The 19635-nt window shown below is 41.2% G+C and overlaps 1 protein-coding gene across 2 annotated transcripts; it reads left to right on the top strand.

The window, feature by feature from the left end:
* The first annotated feature begins 6512 nt into the window (after positions 1-6512).
* On the top strand, positions 6513-19630 carry iars2 (isoleucyl-tRNA synthetase 2, mitochondrial). 2 transcript variants are annotated; one of them, XM_074691512.1, is made up of 24 exons: positions 6513-6948; positions 7306-7428; positions 7537-7690; positions 7775-7923; positions 8634-8683; positions 8819-8928; positions 9033-9123; positions 11109-11224; positions 11310-11479; positions 11598-11688; positions 11798-11949; positions 12101-12261; positions 12365-12467; positions 13092-13185; positions 14541-14621; positions 15248-15356; positions 15606-15708; positions 15874-15996; positions 16086-16217; positions 16323-16429; positions 16669-16814; positions 16891-17081; positions 17475-17619; positions 18873-19630. In XM_074691512.1, the coding sequence occupies exons 1-24, from the start codon at positions 6682-6684 to the stop codon at positions 19016-19018; spliced, it is 3114 nt and encodes a 1037-aa protein (XP_074547613.1). In that variant the 5' UTR covers positions 6513-6681; the 3' UTR covers positions 19019-19630. The 2 variants fall into 2 exon arrangements, with proteins under 2 accessions (XP_074547613.1, XP_074547614.1); XM_074691513.1 differs by lacking the exon at positions 14541-14621 and having other exon boundaries at positions 6514-6948; positions 18873-19629.
* The last annotated feature ends 5 nt before the right edge of the window (positions 19631-19635 follow it).

Genomic DNA, 19635 nt, shown 5'->3' with positions numbered 1-19635 from the left:
GGTAAATGAGTTGTTCTACTTTCATATAGCAGCCCTGTGTTGCTCAGTTTCTATTTGTCTCCTTTCAGACTATAAGGCCTACTTTGAGGTATGACCTTCCAGCAGTTCAAGTTTGTCTATCAGTCACTTTGACAAGCAGTATTGAGGTCAACAACTAGGTTTTACTTTGTCAAGATGATCAAAAGTCGAGAAATTCAAGTGTTTTTTTTTGTTCAGTCTAGGCTAAAATTAATGGCACATTTGCTCAGTGACTACTAACTAGTTTTTTTAGGGGACGTCTTGGTCGACATTAAGCAGCTTCTTAGCCTCTTCACAGAGATGCTACATACGTTTCTGCTAACATTTGCACTCTAACACAGACACAAAGTTTAGCTAAGGTTAACCTAAATATTATTAGCTTAGCATGCAAACATTCACTGATTAGCATTGCACACAAATTGAGCTAAAGCAAAGGCTGATTGGATTAACATCAGATTTAAGAGAGGTTAGTGTGTTAGCATGCTAACATCTGCAAAGTAGCACTCAACACAAACCTGGCTTCAGATGGATTGACATTCTTTTATTTTAGTCAAATGTAAAATGATGTTAACATTTTGTAATTAGCTCTTGATAACTGAGGCTAAACGAGGCCTGACTTGATAATAAAATAAAAAATATAGGCTTTTTTGATTGATGTAGTGACACTCCATCAAATGTCGACATAATGGCACATCTAGTTACTTCACACCACAAGGAAAAACTAATAAAGTTAAAATCAATCTAAATTTTGGATTTTACATTACCTTTGGGGCTGAGTTGTTGTTCCTGACCTATTCCAATTTGTTTTAACACCACTGACAGTGGGGTGTGGATTCTTCAGTAATGCGCAAATTTCACGATCTATATATCTATATATGTATTGAGTGTAATAGTCAGTGTACCAAACGTTGCTGCTCTTGGTAGAATTGTTTACAGCTTTTGTCATCAGAATATTCATAAAGTGTTGCCTATGCATTTTTGAGTCAGACGAAAGGTTAAGTTGCTCACTTTCCATTCTCTAGCTCTTTTGAGGATGTAAGTTTAAATACATGACTAAATGTAATGACATTATTGATGCTGCTGTTTCAGTTCCCACGGCCTTCATTTAAATTTTACAACCAAAGAGTAAAAGCTACTAAACAGTCCTACTTAAATCACACAGCCGCCCTGAGTGTCTGCCGGGAAGCCGCTGTGTGGGTGAAGTGTTACCAGCTTCCAGAACATAATAGTCTTTGATTAATTGATAAGCAACACTCGAGGCTGCTGTTGAGTTAATGCTGATTCTCTGATAAGGGACAAAACTACTTAACTTAAAACAAGATCATTGAAATGATTAAAGGTGAAATGATGGATTTTCACTGTGAGATATAAAAGTTTTTATCACGGGTTTTAAAATCCAGATTCTCGCTTGGAAAAGAACAAGAGTGGTGTAAGTGGTTGTCCCCCCTCAGGTATGAAAGCTTCTGAGCGTCCTTCACCTCTCCCTGATCCCTCCTCTTGTCCTTCCTCTTCCCTCTCTTTTATTTGCTCCCTACAGAATGTGCTCCCTCCCCCCTTTCTGCACCAGCGGGCAAACACCTACACCTGAACTCAGGTACCTCCTTATGTTTCAGGTGAATGGGAGGGGGTGGCTGAAGTGGCTGGAGTTGTGCTTTAAGTGGTCACACTCCTGCAGTCAGCAACAGGAGGACACTACTCTTCATCACATGGCTGCACTCCAGCAGCTTTAAAGTTTCACAGCTATGCTGCTGGAATGTGGCTGAGGCTCTTTTAGGGCTCTTTAGATTTAGATTATGAAGGACAGAGACAAATCAAACAGAAATCCAGGTCTGAAAACAAACGACAATCTCCCTCTAATGAGAAAGAACCTGGGGTGTCTCAATGAAGATTGGGGAGAGATGGATGAGTGGCAGGAGCAGAGGTCGTGATCAGAATCCAGCTATAGAACAAATAACATGAGACAATACAACCTTTGTCATGTGATCACAGTGGAATGCTATTCCCACACTGAGTGGGAGCTAAAGGGGGAAGGTGGGGGCAACAACAGGTGGATTCCACAGATAGAGAGGCCCTTTGATGGCACAACCCCCTGCTCCAGGTGAAGGAAGGAGGCCAGACTCACCAGCCTTTAATTATTCATCCCTCTGGTCAATTATTAAAGTTCTTTATTTGTCTAGTACTTACATCTTTCCTCTGAAAACAATATTTACAACTACAAGTCTGCTATTTGCAGCCAGCAGTTCCTGAAAATGGGTTTCCCATATAGCTTCAAAGCTTTAGACATTAAAGGGACCGCATTCTTAGAATGTTATTGACCATTAAATATGTGATTTGAAATATGACGTGCATTGTAAAATGAATGGCTAGAAGAAAAACTTATGTTTCCTTTAAGTGCCCCAAATTTCTCCCATGGCTATTATAAAAAGCTTCATGAAGGTTCTTCATGTAGCCCGGGTTGAAGTGAAATTCTGCATCACTGCGTTTTATTGATAAGCTAATAAAGAGAGTATGTGAAACACTGTTTTGTAAATAAAAATTTTGAAAGAAAAAAGTTTTTTTTTGTTATTATCTAGAAGCTGATGATGGCATGAAAAACGTTGGCATGGTTTGTTGTTTGTAAAACTTGAAGTAGCAGGATGCTAATGTTAGCTGTTGCAACATGACAACACGGTACTTAACAATATGACATACTAAGTTAAAATACACTGAGATATGACCATGAACAGTTCATTTAAATATGCCTCTGTATGATTTAATATGATACAATATGATCCTGGATAAATGAAACTATTCCAATGTGAACAAAAGTCCATGGCAATAACTAAAAACGGTCGTCTCACAGTTTTTTTTTTTTTTTTGCCAAAGTAAGTGTCAGGACCCACTAGGCGGTCACAAAATTCCATCCAAAATCAAAAAAATATTTACAATAGCATCAGTTATTATTGTAAAAATATAGCCAAAAAGACACCAGTCTTTTACTTGTCATCTAAATTAAGTATATCCAGCTTTTCTTTTTGCTTCGTCTGTTTTTGTATTGGCTTGTAAGTGTATTCTCATGGCAGGGGGTCACCATCACCACCAATTTTAGGATCACAGGCTCAAAAGTTCTCCAACAAATGTTTAATTTCACTTCTGGAAATAGCCTAGTCAAAGTAGAGTTTCTTATGCCCAGGACTCATGAAAACATGTTTAAAAACTGCATCAAAGCTTGCCATCCCTGAGCATGACCTCACAGGAATGTATCAGAAGCAGCTGGACTTCAAACATCCTCTGCACTCTGGATGCAAGGACAGGGAAGTTGAAGAGGATGTGTTGAGGAATTATGAAATACCTCTACTTTGCATGTCAGAATACACTTGTATATTCTGCATGTCTTTTGGAGCAACCACAAATGGTTTATTGGTTCCAGAGAAACCATTTCCATTCTTATACAAATTGTGTGCAAATGAACCATGGTGGCTGTGTGATCAAATGTGGTTGGGCTTTAAGGTTCTTGCAAATCTTTTATCCTCCCTAGTGCATTCAAAGTAGTAAGAAAAGCACTGCATGCAACAGATAGCGTGTGTAAGTGTACATGGTAATATGGGAGATTTCTCAAGTTTGGTTTTTATGCAAGTAAAGCCTTCAAGTTTTTATTTTCTCTCATTGTGGACAGCCCTCATATGAAAGGTCAAAGTGAAAGTTTTTTGACTGCTTTAGGTTTTCTCTGCACAGGCTTCAAATTTGATCAAGTGGATGACTGAGGTAAAGTTTAAGTAAAGAAAACACAGCTAAGGCAGCAATCAGTGATTCAGCCTTTTTGACTTTTGACTCTTCAACCCCCACATAGCTGCCTGATCAATCTGAAACTAGACCTTTAACTCTATTTTTTCCTCTTTGCAAACTTCCTCTGCAGACACTTGGTCTTAGGAGGCACAAAACTCTCGGAACCTCAAATACGTTCGCGCCGAGCTCAAACATGAGCGCTCAATCCAGAAAGAAGAAGTCTGTCAACATGAGACTTGTACAGTTCAAAGCTTTATTGGACATACAAAATTTAAATTCTAAAACACATTCACAGCAAACATTTCCAAATTGTTATACAAAATTTTCTGAACTCGTTTACAATCAGGTCGGGCCATTAAAGCCTTGTGTCAAGTAATTTTCGTAAATTTTTTTAGAGTGCACATTGGGCATATTTGTTACCAGCGACCACTTTCCCCATCCTCTGCAGAGGACTCCAGCTTCAGCTTTAACACCAGCGTCATGCCCGGTAAGGGGAATTTCCACAGTTCACAGAGGGCTCCTGTGACGACCAGAGGGACTCAGAAACAGCTTCCCGGTCCGTGCGCAAACCCGGGAAAGCACTCTCGCTGGCACGTTCCTCTCAGAAGACATCCTCAAAATACGGGACAGGTAAAACTTGTGTGAAATCCAAAATGCGTGGAAGGACAGGGGCTTTTTTAAAGAACTGCTCTTAAAATAAGTTGAGTCCTCAATCTGGGCGTCCGGGCTGTGTCTGAGTGTGCAGTGCGCAGCGCCATCAGGCCCGTCATCACCACCAGGCGTGGAGGAGAGAGGTTCCCAAAGCCAGGGGGAGCAGCAGAGTGAAGACGTCGGTCCGCCCGCAGCCGTTCTTGTCATCGGTAGTGATGGTCACTGAGGGAGTGGTCACGGTAGCGTTCAAGGAGGGTTCTGTGGAGTTCTGAGCCTGGACCAGCTGCAAGAAAAAAAAAAGTTGAAACAGTTCAAACACACATGAAGAGTTTTGGCAGAGATTTGTGCAGGGGGTCTGGATTTAAACGCAGATTATTCAAACAATTACCTGCAGCAGATGGAAGTTACAGGTTTTTTTCAGTGCGCATTTTCACACCGAACGAAACGCGTTTAATTAATTTAGCCGGTGGGGGAAAGAAAAGTCTGGTCTACCTCGAGCAACATGCAAATAGTCTTATTTTATAAGTCACGCAAAGCAAACAGAGGAAAGTTTTTTTTTAAAGAAGTAATCTTAATTAATGCTCAAAATCCACTTTTCCCTCTTGAAATGTTCAAAAGAGCGGTAGACTAAATCGTCGCTGACGGCTTTACCCAGACACCTTGAAATTAAGTAAAAAATAATATTTTATTCTTTGAGGTTGATTAGGTTCATAAATTGACATTTTTTTTTTGTTTAAGAAGCCATTTAGATGAAAAAAAAACTCCATAAATCTTCCGCATTGAATTGAAAACTTTTGCTAATTTACTCAGATTTCAAACTTTAAAGCAAAACAATAAAAAGAGAAGGAAAAACGAGGCAGAAATCTTACTTGTGAAGAGAGGAGACTGAGAGCCAGCAGGAAAAGTCCCAGGTGAGCTAGGCACATCTTAGACATGTTGGCGTTGTGTGTGAAGGAGAAAGGGACACAAAGACTTGCTGGCTCCGCTCAGGTCTGCTGCTCAGTGAGGAGGAAATTGATGCAACGAGAGACGCCACCTCGACTTTTATTCGGTAGGTGACGTCATCAGCCACTCAATACCACCTGCTGTACATCGTGCTGCATTTAGGTGATGTCGGAGATAAAAGCACATCCTCATCTCCTTTTATAGTTAAGATATGTATTTCAAAATGCAGTTCATATTCCCTCCCAACCTGTACAAGAAGACCAAGCAAGAGCTCAAATGATCATGTTTGGTGCTTACACTATGAAGTCTAGGTGTGTTTTTAATCTTGAATTCTCAGTATGGCTGTCAGTTGGTAACCAACACTGAAAAACACAGCTTAAAAACACAAGGTTATCTAGGCTACATAATGAGCTCCACATCCTCTATGATAACGATGGGCATTTAGCCTACAAAAGATTCCAATCGTTTTAATAATCACCATAGTTGTTTGTTAACCTGGGTAAGTCAAACAGAAGTTTTATGTTGACTTTTAATGGTTGAAGGATGGACTTTTCCCAAGTATTTGGTTTAAATAGCCACCATTTATATTCTGCGTTCTATTTACTTCTGTCAGCCTTGTGATTGGCTGGCGACCAGTACAGGGTGTACCCCGCCTCTCGCCCAATGACAGCTGGGTTAGGCTCCAGCCACCCGCGACCCTGAACAGGATAAGCGGTTAAGAAAATGAATGAATGAATGAATATTTACTCCTTTCATAATCCAAATTTCGATGACAGCTGTGACAATTTAGGCATAATTTCCCCTTGGAATAAAAATAAAGTAAAATTTATCTATTTATCTACGCAATTACAATTTAAAATTAATTTGAATATATAAAGAACTTGAACAGATGGATAACTTTTAATAAGTATTATTAACTTTACAATTTGTATTTTTTTCTCTTCTTCTTTTGTTAAACCTTTAACAGATAGATAGATAGATAGATAGATAGATAGATAGATAGATAGATAGATAGATAGATAGATAGATAGATAGATAGATAGATAGATAGATAGCGCCCCCCGGTGCCCATCTGTACAATTATTACTGTTATTTTACCCGTCACTGTTACGTGCGCGAGTGTCTCAATTTTGTCCCACATGGCTCTTCGTAGTTGTCCTTCCAATAATATCTTCCGGAGAAACACAACACAGGAGGGCGGAATAAACCAACGAACTCCTGCACACTGTCATAACTCAGAAATAAAGAAACACTTTGTGGGATTTTTAGTTTTCCTTGGACACTCAGCTACCTCTTCTCTCCATGCTCTTGTGCCGGGTTTCGGTTGTTGGCCAGACACTAGCGAGATGGGGACGGAGGTCACACCGGGGAGGCGGCCTCCTCCACCGGGCTCTCTCCTTCAGCTCCAGCCGCTGTCAAGGTGTCAGTCCGGGTGAGGACAGCGCTCAGCCCGTAGAGACAGCCACCGCTCAGGGACTGTACCGAGACACTATCCTTCTTCCCCGGAGTGACTTCCCCATGAAGCTTAGCGGACAGAAGTTACTGGACCGGGAAGTCGAAATTCAGAAGGTACACACATACGACTTTTCACTCAGAAAACTGCAAAGTTAATCTTCATTTGCTCATTGGAAGCTGGAAACACACCGATACACATGACGTAAACAGTACTTCTAATATAATAACTCATTATTTAATTCGGCATGCATCTGATGCTTCCTGAAATAATCCTAATAATAATAATAATTACACCCCTCTCATCCCGTCGTTTGTAGTTAGAAACGTCGCCTATTGAAGTGTTGAGATTTCTTTAATATGAGCCTGACTGCCCTCTATACGTACGTGGATGTGTGTATCAAACACAGCAACAAAAATGAAATTGGTGTATTTTTGTAGATAACTTTAAAACGATTTATGCCATTTTTGCAGGAGTGTGGTTTTGCAGATTTGTACTCCTGGCAGAGAGAAAGGAAGGCCAAAAAAGAGTTCTGTCTTCATGATGGACCTCCGTATGCCAATGGAGACCCTCATGTAGGACATGCACTCAACAAGGTAATCACCTTACAGCGTGACATAAATGTTTCAGGTGTTCACAACCCTTATCCTCTTTTGTTATATCTGCAGAATGGTTATGTCTGACTATTGTCTTGTCTCATCCAGATCCTGAAAGATATTCGTAACCGTTTTGAGATCCTAAGGGGGCGACAAGTGCACTATATCCCAGGGTGGGACTGCCACGGCCTGCCCATCGAGCTGAAAGCTCTTGGAGAGTTGGGGACCGGCACCCTTACTCCACAGCAGATCAGACAGAAAGGTGAGACAGGACACAAAAATGGATGCTAAAACCAAGCTGTGTAGATTTACAGCAGCTGAAGTGTCTTGTTTTCAACCCACCCAGCGCGGGCTTTTGCAGAAGGGGCCATAGCTCGACAGAAGAGTGCTTTCCAGCGCTGGGGGGTTGTGGCTGACTGGGACCAGTGCTACTACACTTTTGATGGAGCCTATGAAGCTGCTCAGCTGAAAGTCTTCCAGGAGATGCACAGCAAGGTGAACTATGCTCTGATTTTTAATGCCTGTGTGGATCAGATAACTATTAACCAAAGATGAACTATAAAAGCATCCTCTCAAGGGAGTTACATTTTATGCTGCAGTGCTTATGATAAGAAAGTGTGTACACTTTAACTCTTGGTGTGTTTCAAACAGCCTAGCACAGAAGAGGAATGAAAGCACAGCCAGCTAGTCTGCCTTTTTCTTGCTTGCACTGGAAGTACACACCATTGATAATTCATGTTTAGGCACCAGACGAAACTGCATGTTTCTGTAACAAAAGAAAAAAACGAGTGGAACTAAGGGTCACAAATTTCTTCTGAAGATGCACCAGTTGTTTACTGTAAATCCTGGTATTACCTTATTACTCAGATGTCAACTGCAGTGTGGCAAACAGCCCCCCGCTTAAGGATAAGGAAATGTTTCTTTCTAGATATTTATTTGTGGAATTGTTTTATTCTGCCTTTGTTTATAATATTCAATTATCTTTCCTGATAATAAACCAAATGCTTAAGTTTGATGAGCTGCCTGGATATGCTCCCATTACTAACAAGATTCTCCCTTCAAAGTAGAAGAATTAAAATATTATAGATTTTAATCCTAATCATACAAAATAAGAACAGAATTTGCAGAATCACACTGCTCCCCTAGGACTGTAGAAAGTTACACATACTCCACCTAAAAATGTTTATTTCACTCCTCTTTTCTAGGGACTCATCTATCAGGACTACAAGCCAGTCTTCTGGTCTCCTTCATCAAGGTAATGAATTGTAACGCTGCCTGCCGAGGCTGCTGTGTTGAATTTTTGCTTTATGTAAAGTACAACGTCCTTGACTTGTACAAGAAGTGTTTCTGCTACCTTTGAATATTAAATCCTGTCTCTGGTTCTCCTCAGAACGGCTCTAGCAGAAGCAGAGTTGGAGTACAACCCTGAGCATGTGAGCAGAGCCATCTACACCACATTCCCCCTGAGCACGCTGCCACCAAAGATGGCCTCAGAAGCAGGTAGTACATTGTCAGATACAAGCAGTTCAGAACTTAAACTCTTACTGTGAGAGAAATCTCTTTACAGTGTATCTGTGCATGTGTGTTTGATGTGTGCTCCTCAGCTGGTCTGGAAAACGTTTCAGTGTTAGTTTGGACCACGCAGCCATGGACCATTCCTGCCAACCAGGCTGTCTGCTTTACCCCTAACGCACAGTGAGTATCCACATAATGCAGAAAACATGAGACACTGAGCTCTATGTTCCAACACTACCAATAGATTTCTTTTTCCACATTTGGTCCTTTTTTCACATTTGGAATTTGACGATGTCCTGTAAGCCAGTGGTCCCCAACCCCTGGCCACAGACCAGTACCTGTCCGTGGGTCAATTGGTGCCAGGTCTCACATAAAAAGTACTTGACTTAGATGATTTCAGTTTGATTTATTATCTGATTCTGAATGATGTCTCATTTTGAAAAATGACAGGAATCTCTCTGTCATACCTGTCTATGACTCATTCTTGACACCAAATCCCCAAGCTAGAAAATTGGACAAAAAACAAACATCTTTGGAAAGTCTCTTTAGGCAGGGTACAAGAGCCAACAAGGAGACAGAAGAATAGCCGGTCCGTGAAAATATTGTCTGACATTAAACTGGTCCATGGCACAAAAAAGGTTAGGGACCGCTGCTGTAAGCCAAACCTCAGACCCTGAACAGGAAAAATAAAAATCTGTATTATGAGGAATGAAATTTGATATTCTTTCCTCAGTGGCTTTTATATCACTGATTTCCCTAGGTAACACTATTTTGGTTGTGTTAGGCCTGGCAGCTGTTTTTAACTTTTTTTGGGTGCGGAATCCAAAACTGTTCTCTCTTTTTTTTTCTTTTGTTAACATCAAGTTTTTGACGTATAAGACCCCGTTTAACCGCTAAAAAATATATTTATGAAAAAAAAATAGGAAAAATACTTTACTTAACAAATATGTGTTGGTTGTATGAAATCTTCAAATATTTACTTACAATGAAATATGAACGAAACAGGCATGACTGCAATGTTTTTACAATGCATATGGCTACTGGAAGAGCTAGAGGAGCAGACATGATTTGTAATAAAGGATATATATTCCTATGTAACACTAAGATGGAATATTTACAAGCTTTGAAAACACAAAAAAGCATGAAAACGAAACTAAACTGACATCAGTATGCCCCTGGTTACAAGGTTAAGAGAAAAGCCAGCACAAATCCTCTTAATTCCTACTATGTTAGCTCTCTGTTTGTAGATAGTGATAGTACTGACCTACTGGGAGCTGCACACTCAGTCTCAATTGTGACTGCACAAAGCTGGCAAGTCTTACTACAGCTAATCAGTGGAATTTTGCTGATCTGGAGGGTAAGCTGTGGGGAAAAACTTGACGTGCTAGAAAAAAACTAAGTGCATTTTTGGAATCAGCATGCCAATTTTAAATTTAATCAGCATAAAAACACTGGAAAAAATGAAATTGTATCAAGTGTTTTCCTCTTATTTTTAGTAGAAAATGTCTTTTTAGACTTAATATGAGCCACATTCACCTGACCAGTCCAGAAAATGTCTTGTTTCAAGTTATTCAAAGACAAAAATGAGGTCTGAATTGCTTGTAACAAGTAAAAAAAATCTACCAATGGAACAAGAGAAAAGTTATTTGTTTCAATACACTATTCTAGTTTCAAACAATTTTTTGAGCAATTTCTTCTTGTTGGCAGATTTTTTCACTTGTTACTAGCAATTCAGACCTTATTTTTTACTTGAAACGACTTGAAACAAGACATATTTCTGGACTGACAAGTTTAATGTGGCTCGTGTCAAGTATAAAAAGACAATTTTTACTTAAATTAAGACAAGAACACTTAATAAGATTTCAGTTTTTTTCAGTGAATCTTACTCAACAGAAATGTTTTTTCAAAATGTCAATTTTTTTAAATTTCAGGGTTACAGTTAGCGGTATGCTGATAAATTGTCTTTCTTGTTTCATGATTTAATATCAGTTTGCACTTTGGTTTGGGCATACAGTCTCATGATCCACAAGTTCCCGTCCAGCTGAGAAATATCATCTAGGCTACACATTCTGCTCTTTTTTTGATGTGTACCAGTCAACAGCAGATGTTGGGTCGGATACAAACAGAATGTTAAAGTTATGCTGAGCCTTAATGTGTGTTTTCAGGTATTCTCTGGTGAAGCGAGCAGACAACTCTCAGCTGCTCTTGGTGGCCACCGAGCGCACAGCCAGCGTGGCAGCACTGCTGGGTACAGAGCTGGAGAGTGTAGGCACCTTCACAGGTACCAATGCAAAGTATTAAAAGGATCAGACAGTCTTCAGACTGTGTCTAGCTGTAGTTTTAATGCCACTTTTTCTTTCTTAAAGGCACCCAGCTTGAGGGAGGGATTTGCAAACATCCAACTATTCCTGACAAGGAAGTGCTGCTGTTGCCGGCAAATCATGTGACCATGGGAAAGGGAACAGGATTGGTCCACACAGCTCCGGCTCATGGCATGGATGATTACAGCGTGGCTTCACAGTTTAAACTGTCTGTGGTAGGTCTTATAACAGAGAGCAACCAAAAATAAGGAGCATCTCATCGTAACTGATGTGAAGGAAAAACATGAATTAATGAAAAGTGTGTGTTTCACTCTCTTTTTTTCTCTACTGAAGGAGTGTATGGTAGACGAGGATGGCAAGTTCACAGAGCTGGCCGGTCCTGAGCTGCAGAATCTGTCTGTGATGACAGAAGGCACAGATAAAGGTATAAAACTAAAAAGAGGAACATTTCTTTCTCTTCTTGGTGTTATGGTGAGTGTTTGTGTTTGTTTTGTGTTTCTGAGTCTGTAACTTTGTTCTCTGGCCTGTGTCAGTGATTACAATGCTGGAGGAGTGTGGAGCTCTGCTGAAGGAGGAGCGGTGTGTCCACAGCTACCCATACGACTGGAGGACCAAGCAGCCTGTGGTCATCAGGCCCAGCAAACAGTGGTTCATCAACACAGCGTCACTTAAAGACAAGGCAAAGGTGAAGCTGGGCAATGATCACAATATCGATCATTTTAGTTCACCCCTTGAGTCTCTCTCTGGTGTAAAGGAAGTGCAGTTTCCTCTCTATACAATGGTTCATCTGTACCATAAAACTCATTATTATTGTTGTGTGTGTGTGTTTCTTCCAGGAGGCTCTGCAGAAGGTGCGTATTTTGCCAGAGTCAGCGCGGAGCAGCCTGCTGGCCATGTTGGACAGACGGACCTACTGGTGCATCTCCAGACAGAGGAGCTGGGGCGTCCCGATCCCGGTCTTTTACCACAGAGAAACTGGAGAGGCTCTCATCAACAAGTAGGCTGAAACACAGCAGGCCTGTAACCTCACGTACACACAGATATGTCACATTTTGTAGAGCTGCTCTCCTGAATCTCTTCCATGTCTCTGGACTCCGCAGGCACACAGTGTCTCATATCGCAAAGCTCTTTAAAGAAAAGGGAAGTGACTGTTGGTGGGAGCTTCCTATTGAGACTTTACTACCTGCAGATGTGTTAAAAAAGGTGAGTGATTGTGTGTTTTACATATTTTAAGCTTTGAATAACTTCTCAGGGGCATAAAGCATTGAAATTAATCTGGTGTGTAGATTGCTCCAGCAAGATAAAAAGGACCTCTTCTGAATAACTTTTTTCATTATTGCCATTAGAATGAATTATTCTGGGCTAATTATTGCTTTATTTATATTCTTTATTTACTAAATATGCAAACATAGCACCCAGAATTAAACATCCTAGAATTCCCTTCAAATCAGGAGCCAGAGAAATGCCAGAAAAAAAGTTTATTTTGGAAACACTTGGGTTTATGGTTTGAGAATAATTAGGAAAAAGCAGCTGATACTAACTCTGAAAAGCTTCAAACTGAAAAAGTTAGCAGATAAGTTTTATACTTTCTCTTGAGCCCAACAATGAAACATAAAGTAGCAGCTAAAGACAACAATATGCCAGGAATCAGTGGAGTTCGATGGTGTGTTTTGTTTCCATTTGTCTTTATTTTTCTCTTTCTGTTGATATGAACTCTTCTCTGACCTGCAGAAGACTAGGGATGGATGAAAAGTTTACAGATGTTTTTTAACTGGCTAATAAATGATCCACCTCTTACTCTCTGTGTTCCTTCTGTTTCCCTCTCAGAGTAAAGCGGGCCCAGTGACGGACTACGTCTGTGGAGAAGATGTTTTAGATATCTGGTTCGACAGTGGAACATCGTGGGCGGCTGTCCTAGAGGGTACGTCCTTAATCTCTGCTTAAATCTGTCCTGTTCTGTAAACCACCAGAGACTGAGATTATTCGACACGGCCACCTCATGTTGAGCGTGGATGTTCTCCTTTGTGCTGCCTTCCCTCAGCAGGTTTGTTCTCCAGGGGGCAGCGGTTAAATCTTCAGCTCACTTCGACTGAAGCCAGCTTTGTCAGCTCTAAAACGTGTAATCAGGCCTCTCTCATTAGTTTTATTACCCAGAAAGCCACTTACAATAACCTTACAAAGTCCACCAGTTAAGTCTGTGAGATGAGTGTGATGTAAGCTCAAGAAATTATGTGACGACCACAAACCCTGGATTAGAGCGTGCAGTCTCAGCACCTCAGCATCAGAGAGGTACAGAGAAGCAGGATGTGAAAGTTGAACCAGTGTTGGTTTGTTTTTAGTCAGACAAAAATCTCTCCGAGTCCATACCCGAGTTTTGACTGAACTGTTGAGGCAGGTTTGACTTTTACTTTTGAGGACAGGTTCATGTTTTCATTTTCCTTCTGACCATGGCATTGTAATTTTCTGTGAAGCATCTTAGTAACCATCTGATATCAGTGTTTTTTATACAAGCAAACAGGGTTCTAGATAGAATTGGAAACTGTGAAGAGAAAGTGGTGAAGGGCACAGAGCAAAGAGCTGAGGCTCAGAATTTCCCCTCATGGTTGCATGATGTAGCTGCTGAGCCAAACAGGCAGTGTCAGTAAATTTATAATCAGCCTGAGCTGCTTTCAAATTATATTTTTTGAATATTAGAAAATACTTCTCGTCTCTGCTCCACATCACACTTCTCATACAGTCAAAACAAGGTCCAAACCAAAGCAGGAAAATATGAGCACATGCAATGAAAGATCAAACTTTTAACGTTCAAAATAAACAGCAGCTTGCAGAAAGCAACACCTTTCAGCCCGAGACAATTGACACCAGGTGAAAAACCACAGAATAAACAAGGTAAAATATGTGAACACAAACTAGAATTAATAAGATGTGTTAATGAAATGAAGGGAAAACACTGGTTAAGCTAATATTGAACCCACAAGCTCCCACACTGAAGACTCCCAAGTTAATTTTCACAAATAAAAGAAGCTGAAAAACAAAAATGTAGGTCTGCACACACAGTTGGGGTATTTTTTTTAAGGCTGAGCCTGCCAGCTTTCTTTTTTTTAAACAGCAGAAGTTAGTGAATAAAAAAACAAATGACAATAATAGATATCATGATAATCTGAAGGTGTGTTAGATCCTCACAGCTACACACTCATGTTCCAGGTGATAAAATGGAGAGGACTCCAGCTGTTTTGTGTTTGAAGTATGTTTGGTTTTTGTTGTTTCCACTTCCAGAGGAGACAGAGGGAGACTCTGAAGAGCCTGAGTCACATCTCAGCTGGCTCCCAGCTTCACTCCGCAAACCTCTGGTCACAGGTTATCAGATAATAAATCCACTACACTGCAGCATTTGTCTCCTAACTGGTCTCTGTTCCCCTGTGTCTGTGTTTCAGGAGCTTTTACTTCCCTGACTCTTTCTATTTATACCTCTCCTGCTCCCCTTTCAATGCTCCTCAGTCATTTTTGTATTGATAGCAGTTAAATGCATGAAGGGATCTGTATTTGTATCTGTATTTGACCAAGACTATTAGACTGTGTGTTTAGGAGGTGTTATGGAGCAAACAGTGGAGAAGGAGAGAGCAGGAACTTCTCACCACAGCATGAATCTCAGCTTCTCTCTCTGTCTGTGTGTCTCTTGCGCACAGGCTTTACTCTAAGCATCTGTCTCAGCACTCAGCTTCTTTTGTCAGGAATGGCCAAACACCTGTACACTCCTCTGCTGTCTGACGTGTCCATGGGTTCAAAGGAGCTATTTTCTCTTTAAAGATGTCATGGAAACAGTTTTGTTGCAGTTTTTTCTCTCCTAACACTGGCTGTTCTTTCTTCCTTTTCCAGACATTTCTGTTCTCTGGGACACACACACTAATAACCACCTACTCTCCTTTTTTATTCATGGTTTTAAAATTTGCCTCACCTAACCCTCTCCTCTCTGCTTCATCTAGAGTCAGACTCCAGGGCAGACGCCTACGTTGAAGGGAAGGATCAGGTCGGGGGCTGGTTTCAGTCCTCGCTGCTCACTAGCGTTGCTGTGAGGAACAAAGCTCCATACAAGTACGTGTCACACTCACACCCTGCCTTTTACTGATTGTTTATGAAAAAATGCACTGGTTTCTATTCTCTATGTATGAAAGGTTTGAATTTGGTTTCCAGAGTTGAGACCTCAAAAAAAGCTTCCTCCTTAAAAAATAGTTTTGAATGACGTTTCTTTGCTACAAGCTTTCTCTACAATCCGTTTTTGTACTGTGTGTAATATTCTCATTTCACACCTGAGAGGGCCTAATGAAATGTGTCTGTGTGCAGGTCTCTGGTGGTTCATGGCTTCGCCGTCAGCGAAAAAGGAGAGAAGATGTCCAAGTCTGTTGGAAACGTTGTTGACCCTGATGAGGTCATTAATGGAGGAAAGGTAAGAGCAGAGCATGGATCACCTTTGGTCAGAGCCCTGAGTTTAGTTTCAGGTGTTTGTCTCTATTCAGCTCATCTGTAAATACTTCAAGTTCGTAAAATCTGTGTGACTTTTTTTAAGCTGTGCTTCTGCATGACGTTGTCTCCTGTCTTTTGTCGTTTTCAGGACGCCAGCATGCCGGCGTACGGCGCTGACGTTCTGCGTTGGTGGGTGGCGGAGTCAAACGTCTTCTCTGAGGTTCACATCGGACCCACATCGCTCGGTTCAGCCAGGGAGAGCATCAACAAGGTGCCTGTGTAGTGAGGACTCAGTAAAAGTGTTTTTTGTGTTCGTTCAAACCTCACAGCTCTCACTCTGTTTCATTTTTTCCTCTCCAGCTGAGGAACACTCTGAAATTCCTCCTCGGTAACCTGCAGGGCTTTGACCCTCGAGTTCAGGCCGTGGACCCCAAACAGATGTACTACATCGATCAGTACATGTTACACCTGCTGAGAGAGTACAGCATGAAGGTGTGTTCAGATGCTGATCATCACCTCAGTCAGAACAGCGCCACCTGCTGACTGAAAGAGTTTCCTGTGTAAGCTTCAGCTGAAGGTAACTGTGTGTCTTTACAGGTGACTGACGCTTACAGTGAGTTTGATGCTGGCAGGGTGATCCGGATCCTCCAGGCCTTCATTTCCAGAGACGTGTCCAGCTTTTACTTCAGCATCATTAAAGACAGGTAAAGACCATCACACTTCAGCTGTAAGTGTGTCCTCACAGTGGATTTACTGAGCTGTATTTATTCTAACGTCAGAGCCACGACCCAATCCTCAGAAAGCTCAGTGACAATGTGTCTACAAGAAGGTTTATGGCCTTGACATGGTCAGATTCATGTGGACATTTTAAAAACGACCAGAATCTCCTCTGATGGCTTCCTTTCCCTCCTCCTCTCTCTTCACTGATTGTTTTTATCATCAGGTTGTACTGTGATCCAGAAGACTCTCTGGGCAGGAGATCCTGTCAGACTGTGTTAGAGGAAATCCTGGATGGAGTCACGCGCTCTGTCGCTCCCATCCTGCCTCATCTAGCTGAAGAAGTCTATCTCCACGCTCCGGGGCATGACGGTGTGTGCCTTTTGCTTTGTGCCATCAGTCTTTGGAGTCATGAGAACGTTTCTAAATCACATGATCATTTTTGCAGAAGGGGAGACATTATTCAAGAGCGGCTGGGTCAAAAGCAGCCCTGTGTGGCGGCGGCCAGGGTTGGAGGAGGCTGTAGAAGGGGCGTGTGCTATTCGAGACTCCTTCCTGTCTTCCATACCAGGCAAAAATGCAGCGAAGTACGAACTCAGCATCGCCATCGAACCTGGATTGTTGTTTGAACTCATGGAGGTAAAAGAAGTAGATTTACTGCAAGAGAAATAACTTTGTTTCTGTAAACGCTGAGGCACTTATCTCAGCCTTTGATATTACTGTATTTAAGTTTTATCATTTATGAAAGGTTGTTTCTTTCCTTTTGATAAAAAAACAACCCCACTTTGTTAAATGGTTGGTACTAAATGAACTAAACATGTATGGATCTGAAATGTCTTGTTTCCAACGTAATAGTGCTTGGATAAAGGACCTACCTTAATGTTACAACCCACATTTATAAATGTATCATTAATATGACTAATGAAAATATAGAATAATCTGTACAAAGTATGAACTAGTCCTGCAGGATTAACTGGCCAGTTAGAGAGACTGGAAATATAAAAACTCATCCCTCCTCTGCTTTTACTACAGTCTCTCCAGGAGGAACCTTCCTCTACCTCCTCCCAGCTGGCTGAGCTGATGATGGCGGCGCGGGTCAACCTGACGAGCACGCTGCCCAGAGACCTGCCCCCTGATGCCGTGCTGCGCCACGGAAACTTCCTCATCAACCTGGAGGGTGAGAAACTTTTAGCTGCTGAGATGAATTGACTGTTAATGAGTTGAAAGCTTTCATGAAGCAACACCAAAAGCTTTCTCTAAGCAGTGTCAATCCGTCAGGAAATAAAGTTCCCACTTTCCAGCCCCTGCAGATATAAAAAGATAGAGATAGTTTAACTAGAAGAGCACTCAGAGAGGTATCTCCACCAGGCATACTGTGATTGTCACCAACACTTTAGTCCTACTTTAATGTTATACTCTCTTACAGTAGACTGTCTGTTACAATTTGGTGTTAGTTGCAGGTTTGTATGATAATTTGTTACCTGATGGTGTTGAAAGTTATGATGATCCAGTAAATATTTCATATTCTGGATCTTAGTATCCAGAATATTGCCAGGATCTGGACCATACTTTTACATCTGTCAGAAATGATGGTGACCTTGTCTTGTTTTGTTTTGCAAAGCAATCCGACCGTTTATCCTGGAGTTATATACACATACGGTAAAAGATCCTTTAAAAAATTATGGATCCAGATGGTGATCCGGATCACCTCCAAAATTCAATCACTTCTCCCTTATCCCATTTTGAATATTTACTTGAAATTTCATCAAGATCCATTTGTTACTTTTTGAGTTATGTGAACAAACAAAACAGACAGACAAACTCTCCCAAAAACATAACCTCCTTGGCGGAGGTAAAAATTCCCCCAAATATTTAGGGTTGTTATATTGGGCGTTTATTCAGAGAGGAGAGGACAGTGCATAGAGCAGGAAACAGGGCAAGAGTTGGGAGTGACATGCAGGAAAAGGCCACGGGATGGATTCAAACCCACATTTGATTTGTTTTTAACCCCAAAAATATAAAAATGTAATTGCTTTGCATTTCTATTAATTTGAAATCATCCCTAAAACTCTTTTGCTATTTAAAGCTCTGTCTTTTACTGTTATATTTCGCACTTATGCTTCTGCAAGAGCCAAATGACCAAGCAGCTGGTGTCATGATTTCCCTAAGTAACAACTGCCAGTGTTTTACATGATCACACTGAGTCACAGGCCTGTTCTGAATTTATCCAGGTGATTTTCAGCTTCATCATACCTGTTGTCCACATTAAGAGAAACCTGATCATTCAGAAAGTAGGATTGTTTTGACTTCTTTCTAATCCAGACTCTTGATTCTTTCCAGCATCAGTAATTAAATACATCTGCCATTAGAAATGTTTGTTAATGTCCAGAAACACAATCATGCTCAGTGTGTGTTTAATGTTCGTCTCAGGTGGCGTGATCCGTGAGGACAGCGCCTACAGTCTAGCAGTTGTTCCCACCTCTGCTGCCCGGTGCCCGAGATGCCGACGCTACACGGCTGAGGCAGCGGACTGCCTGTGCCCTCGCTGCCAGACCATCATCTCACAGGCTCAGTGACACCTGACGGGGAACCTGTCGCCTTCACAACCAGCACACACCACCCCGGGCCTGAGTACGGACCAGGTTTACAATCCTTGACTCCATGAGCTGAGTGATGCTGTTTCCTCTCTGCAGTTTCCTCTCTGCTGCTTACATTGGAAGAAAATCTCCCTGATAGCAGATAAAGATCTGTTTCCTGAATGTGCTTCAGATGTCTGCAACACTTTTCCAACACTTTGTCAGAGCAGCAGGTTTGACGTGTAAAAACCAAAACATCAGAGACGACTGTCAGCTGTCCTGTGGCCTGAATGAGCAGGGTGTACACTTACATTTGATGCTGCATGAGTCAGATCGTTTACTCTGGAAGTCATACAGGAGGCTTTTTGTTTGTTTAAGGGGAAATGAATTTACTGTGATGAGTGTCACTGTGTGACCGCAGCAGAGAATGGGTGGTAGCTCTTTTTTCTTTGTATAAATCCTGTTCTTTGTTGACTTTAAAACTGATGGTGTATGAAAAGTATGTATCTAAATTATAAATAAAGTTTTCTTCCTGAGTTAATTTGAGTATTCGCAGCTTTAAACTGTATGATCTCAACTCCAGCTGAAATGTTTCTTTGCAAATAAAATAAAGCTCT

Source organism: Halichoeres trimaculatus, unplaced genomic scaffold (assembly GCF_033239565.1).
Source record: "Halichoeres trimaculatus isolate MK-OKI-2021-1 unplaced genomic scaffold, fHalTri1.1 fHalTri1_scaffold_17, whole genome shotgun sequence".
Lineage (NCBI taxonomy): Eukaryota > Metazoa > Chordata > Actinopteri > Labriformes > Labridae > Halichoeres > Halichoeres trimaculatus.
Note: the sequence above shows the minus strand (reverse complement) of the source record. Positions and strands in the feature narration are given on the sequence as shown.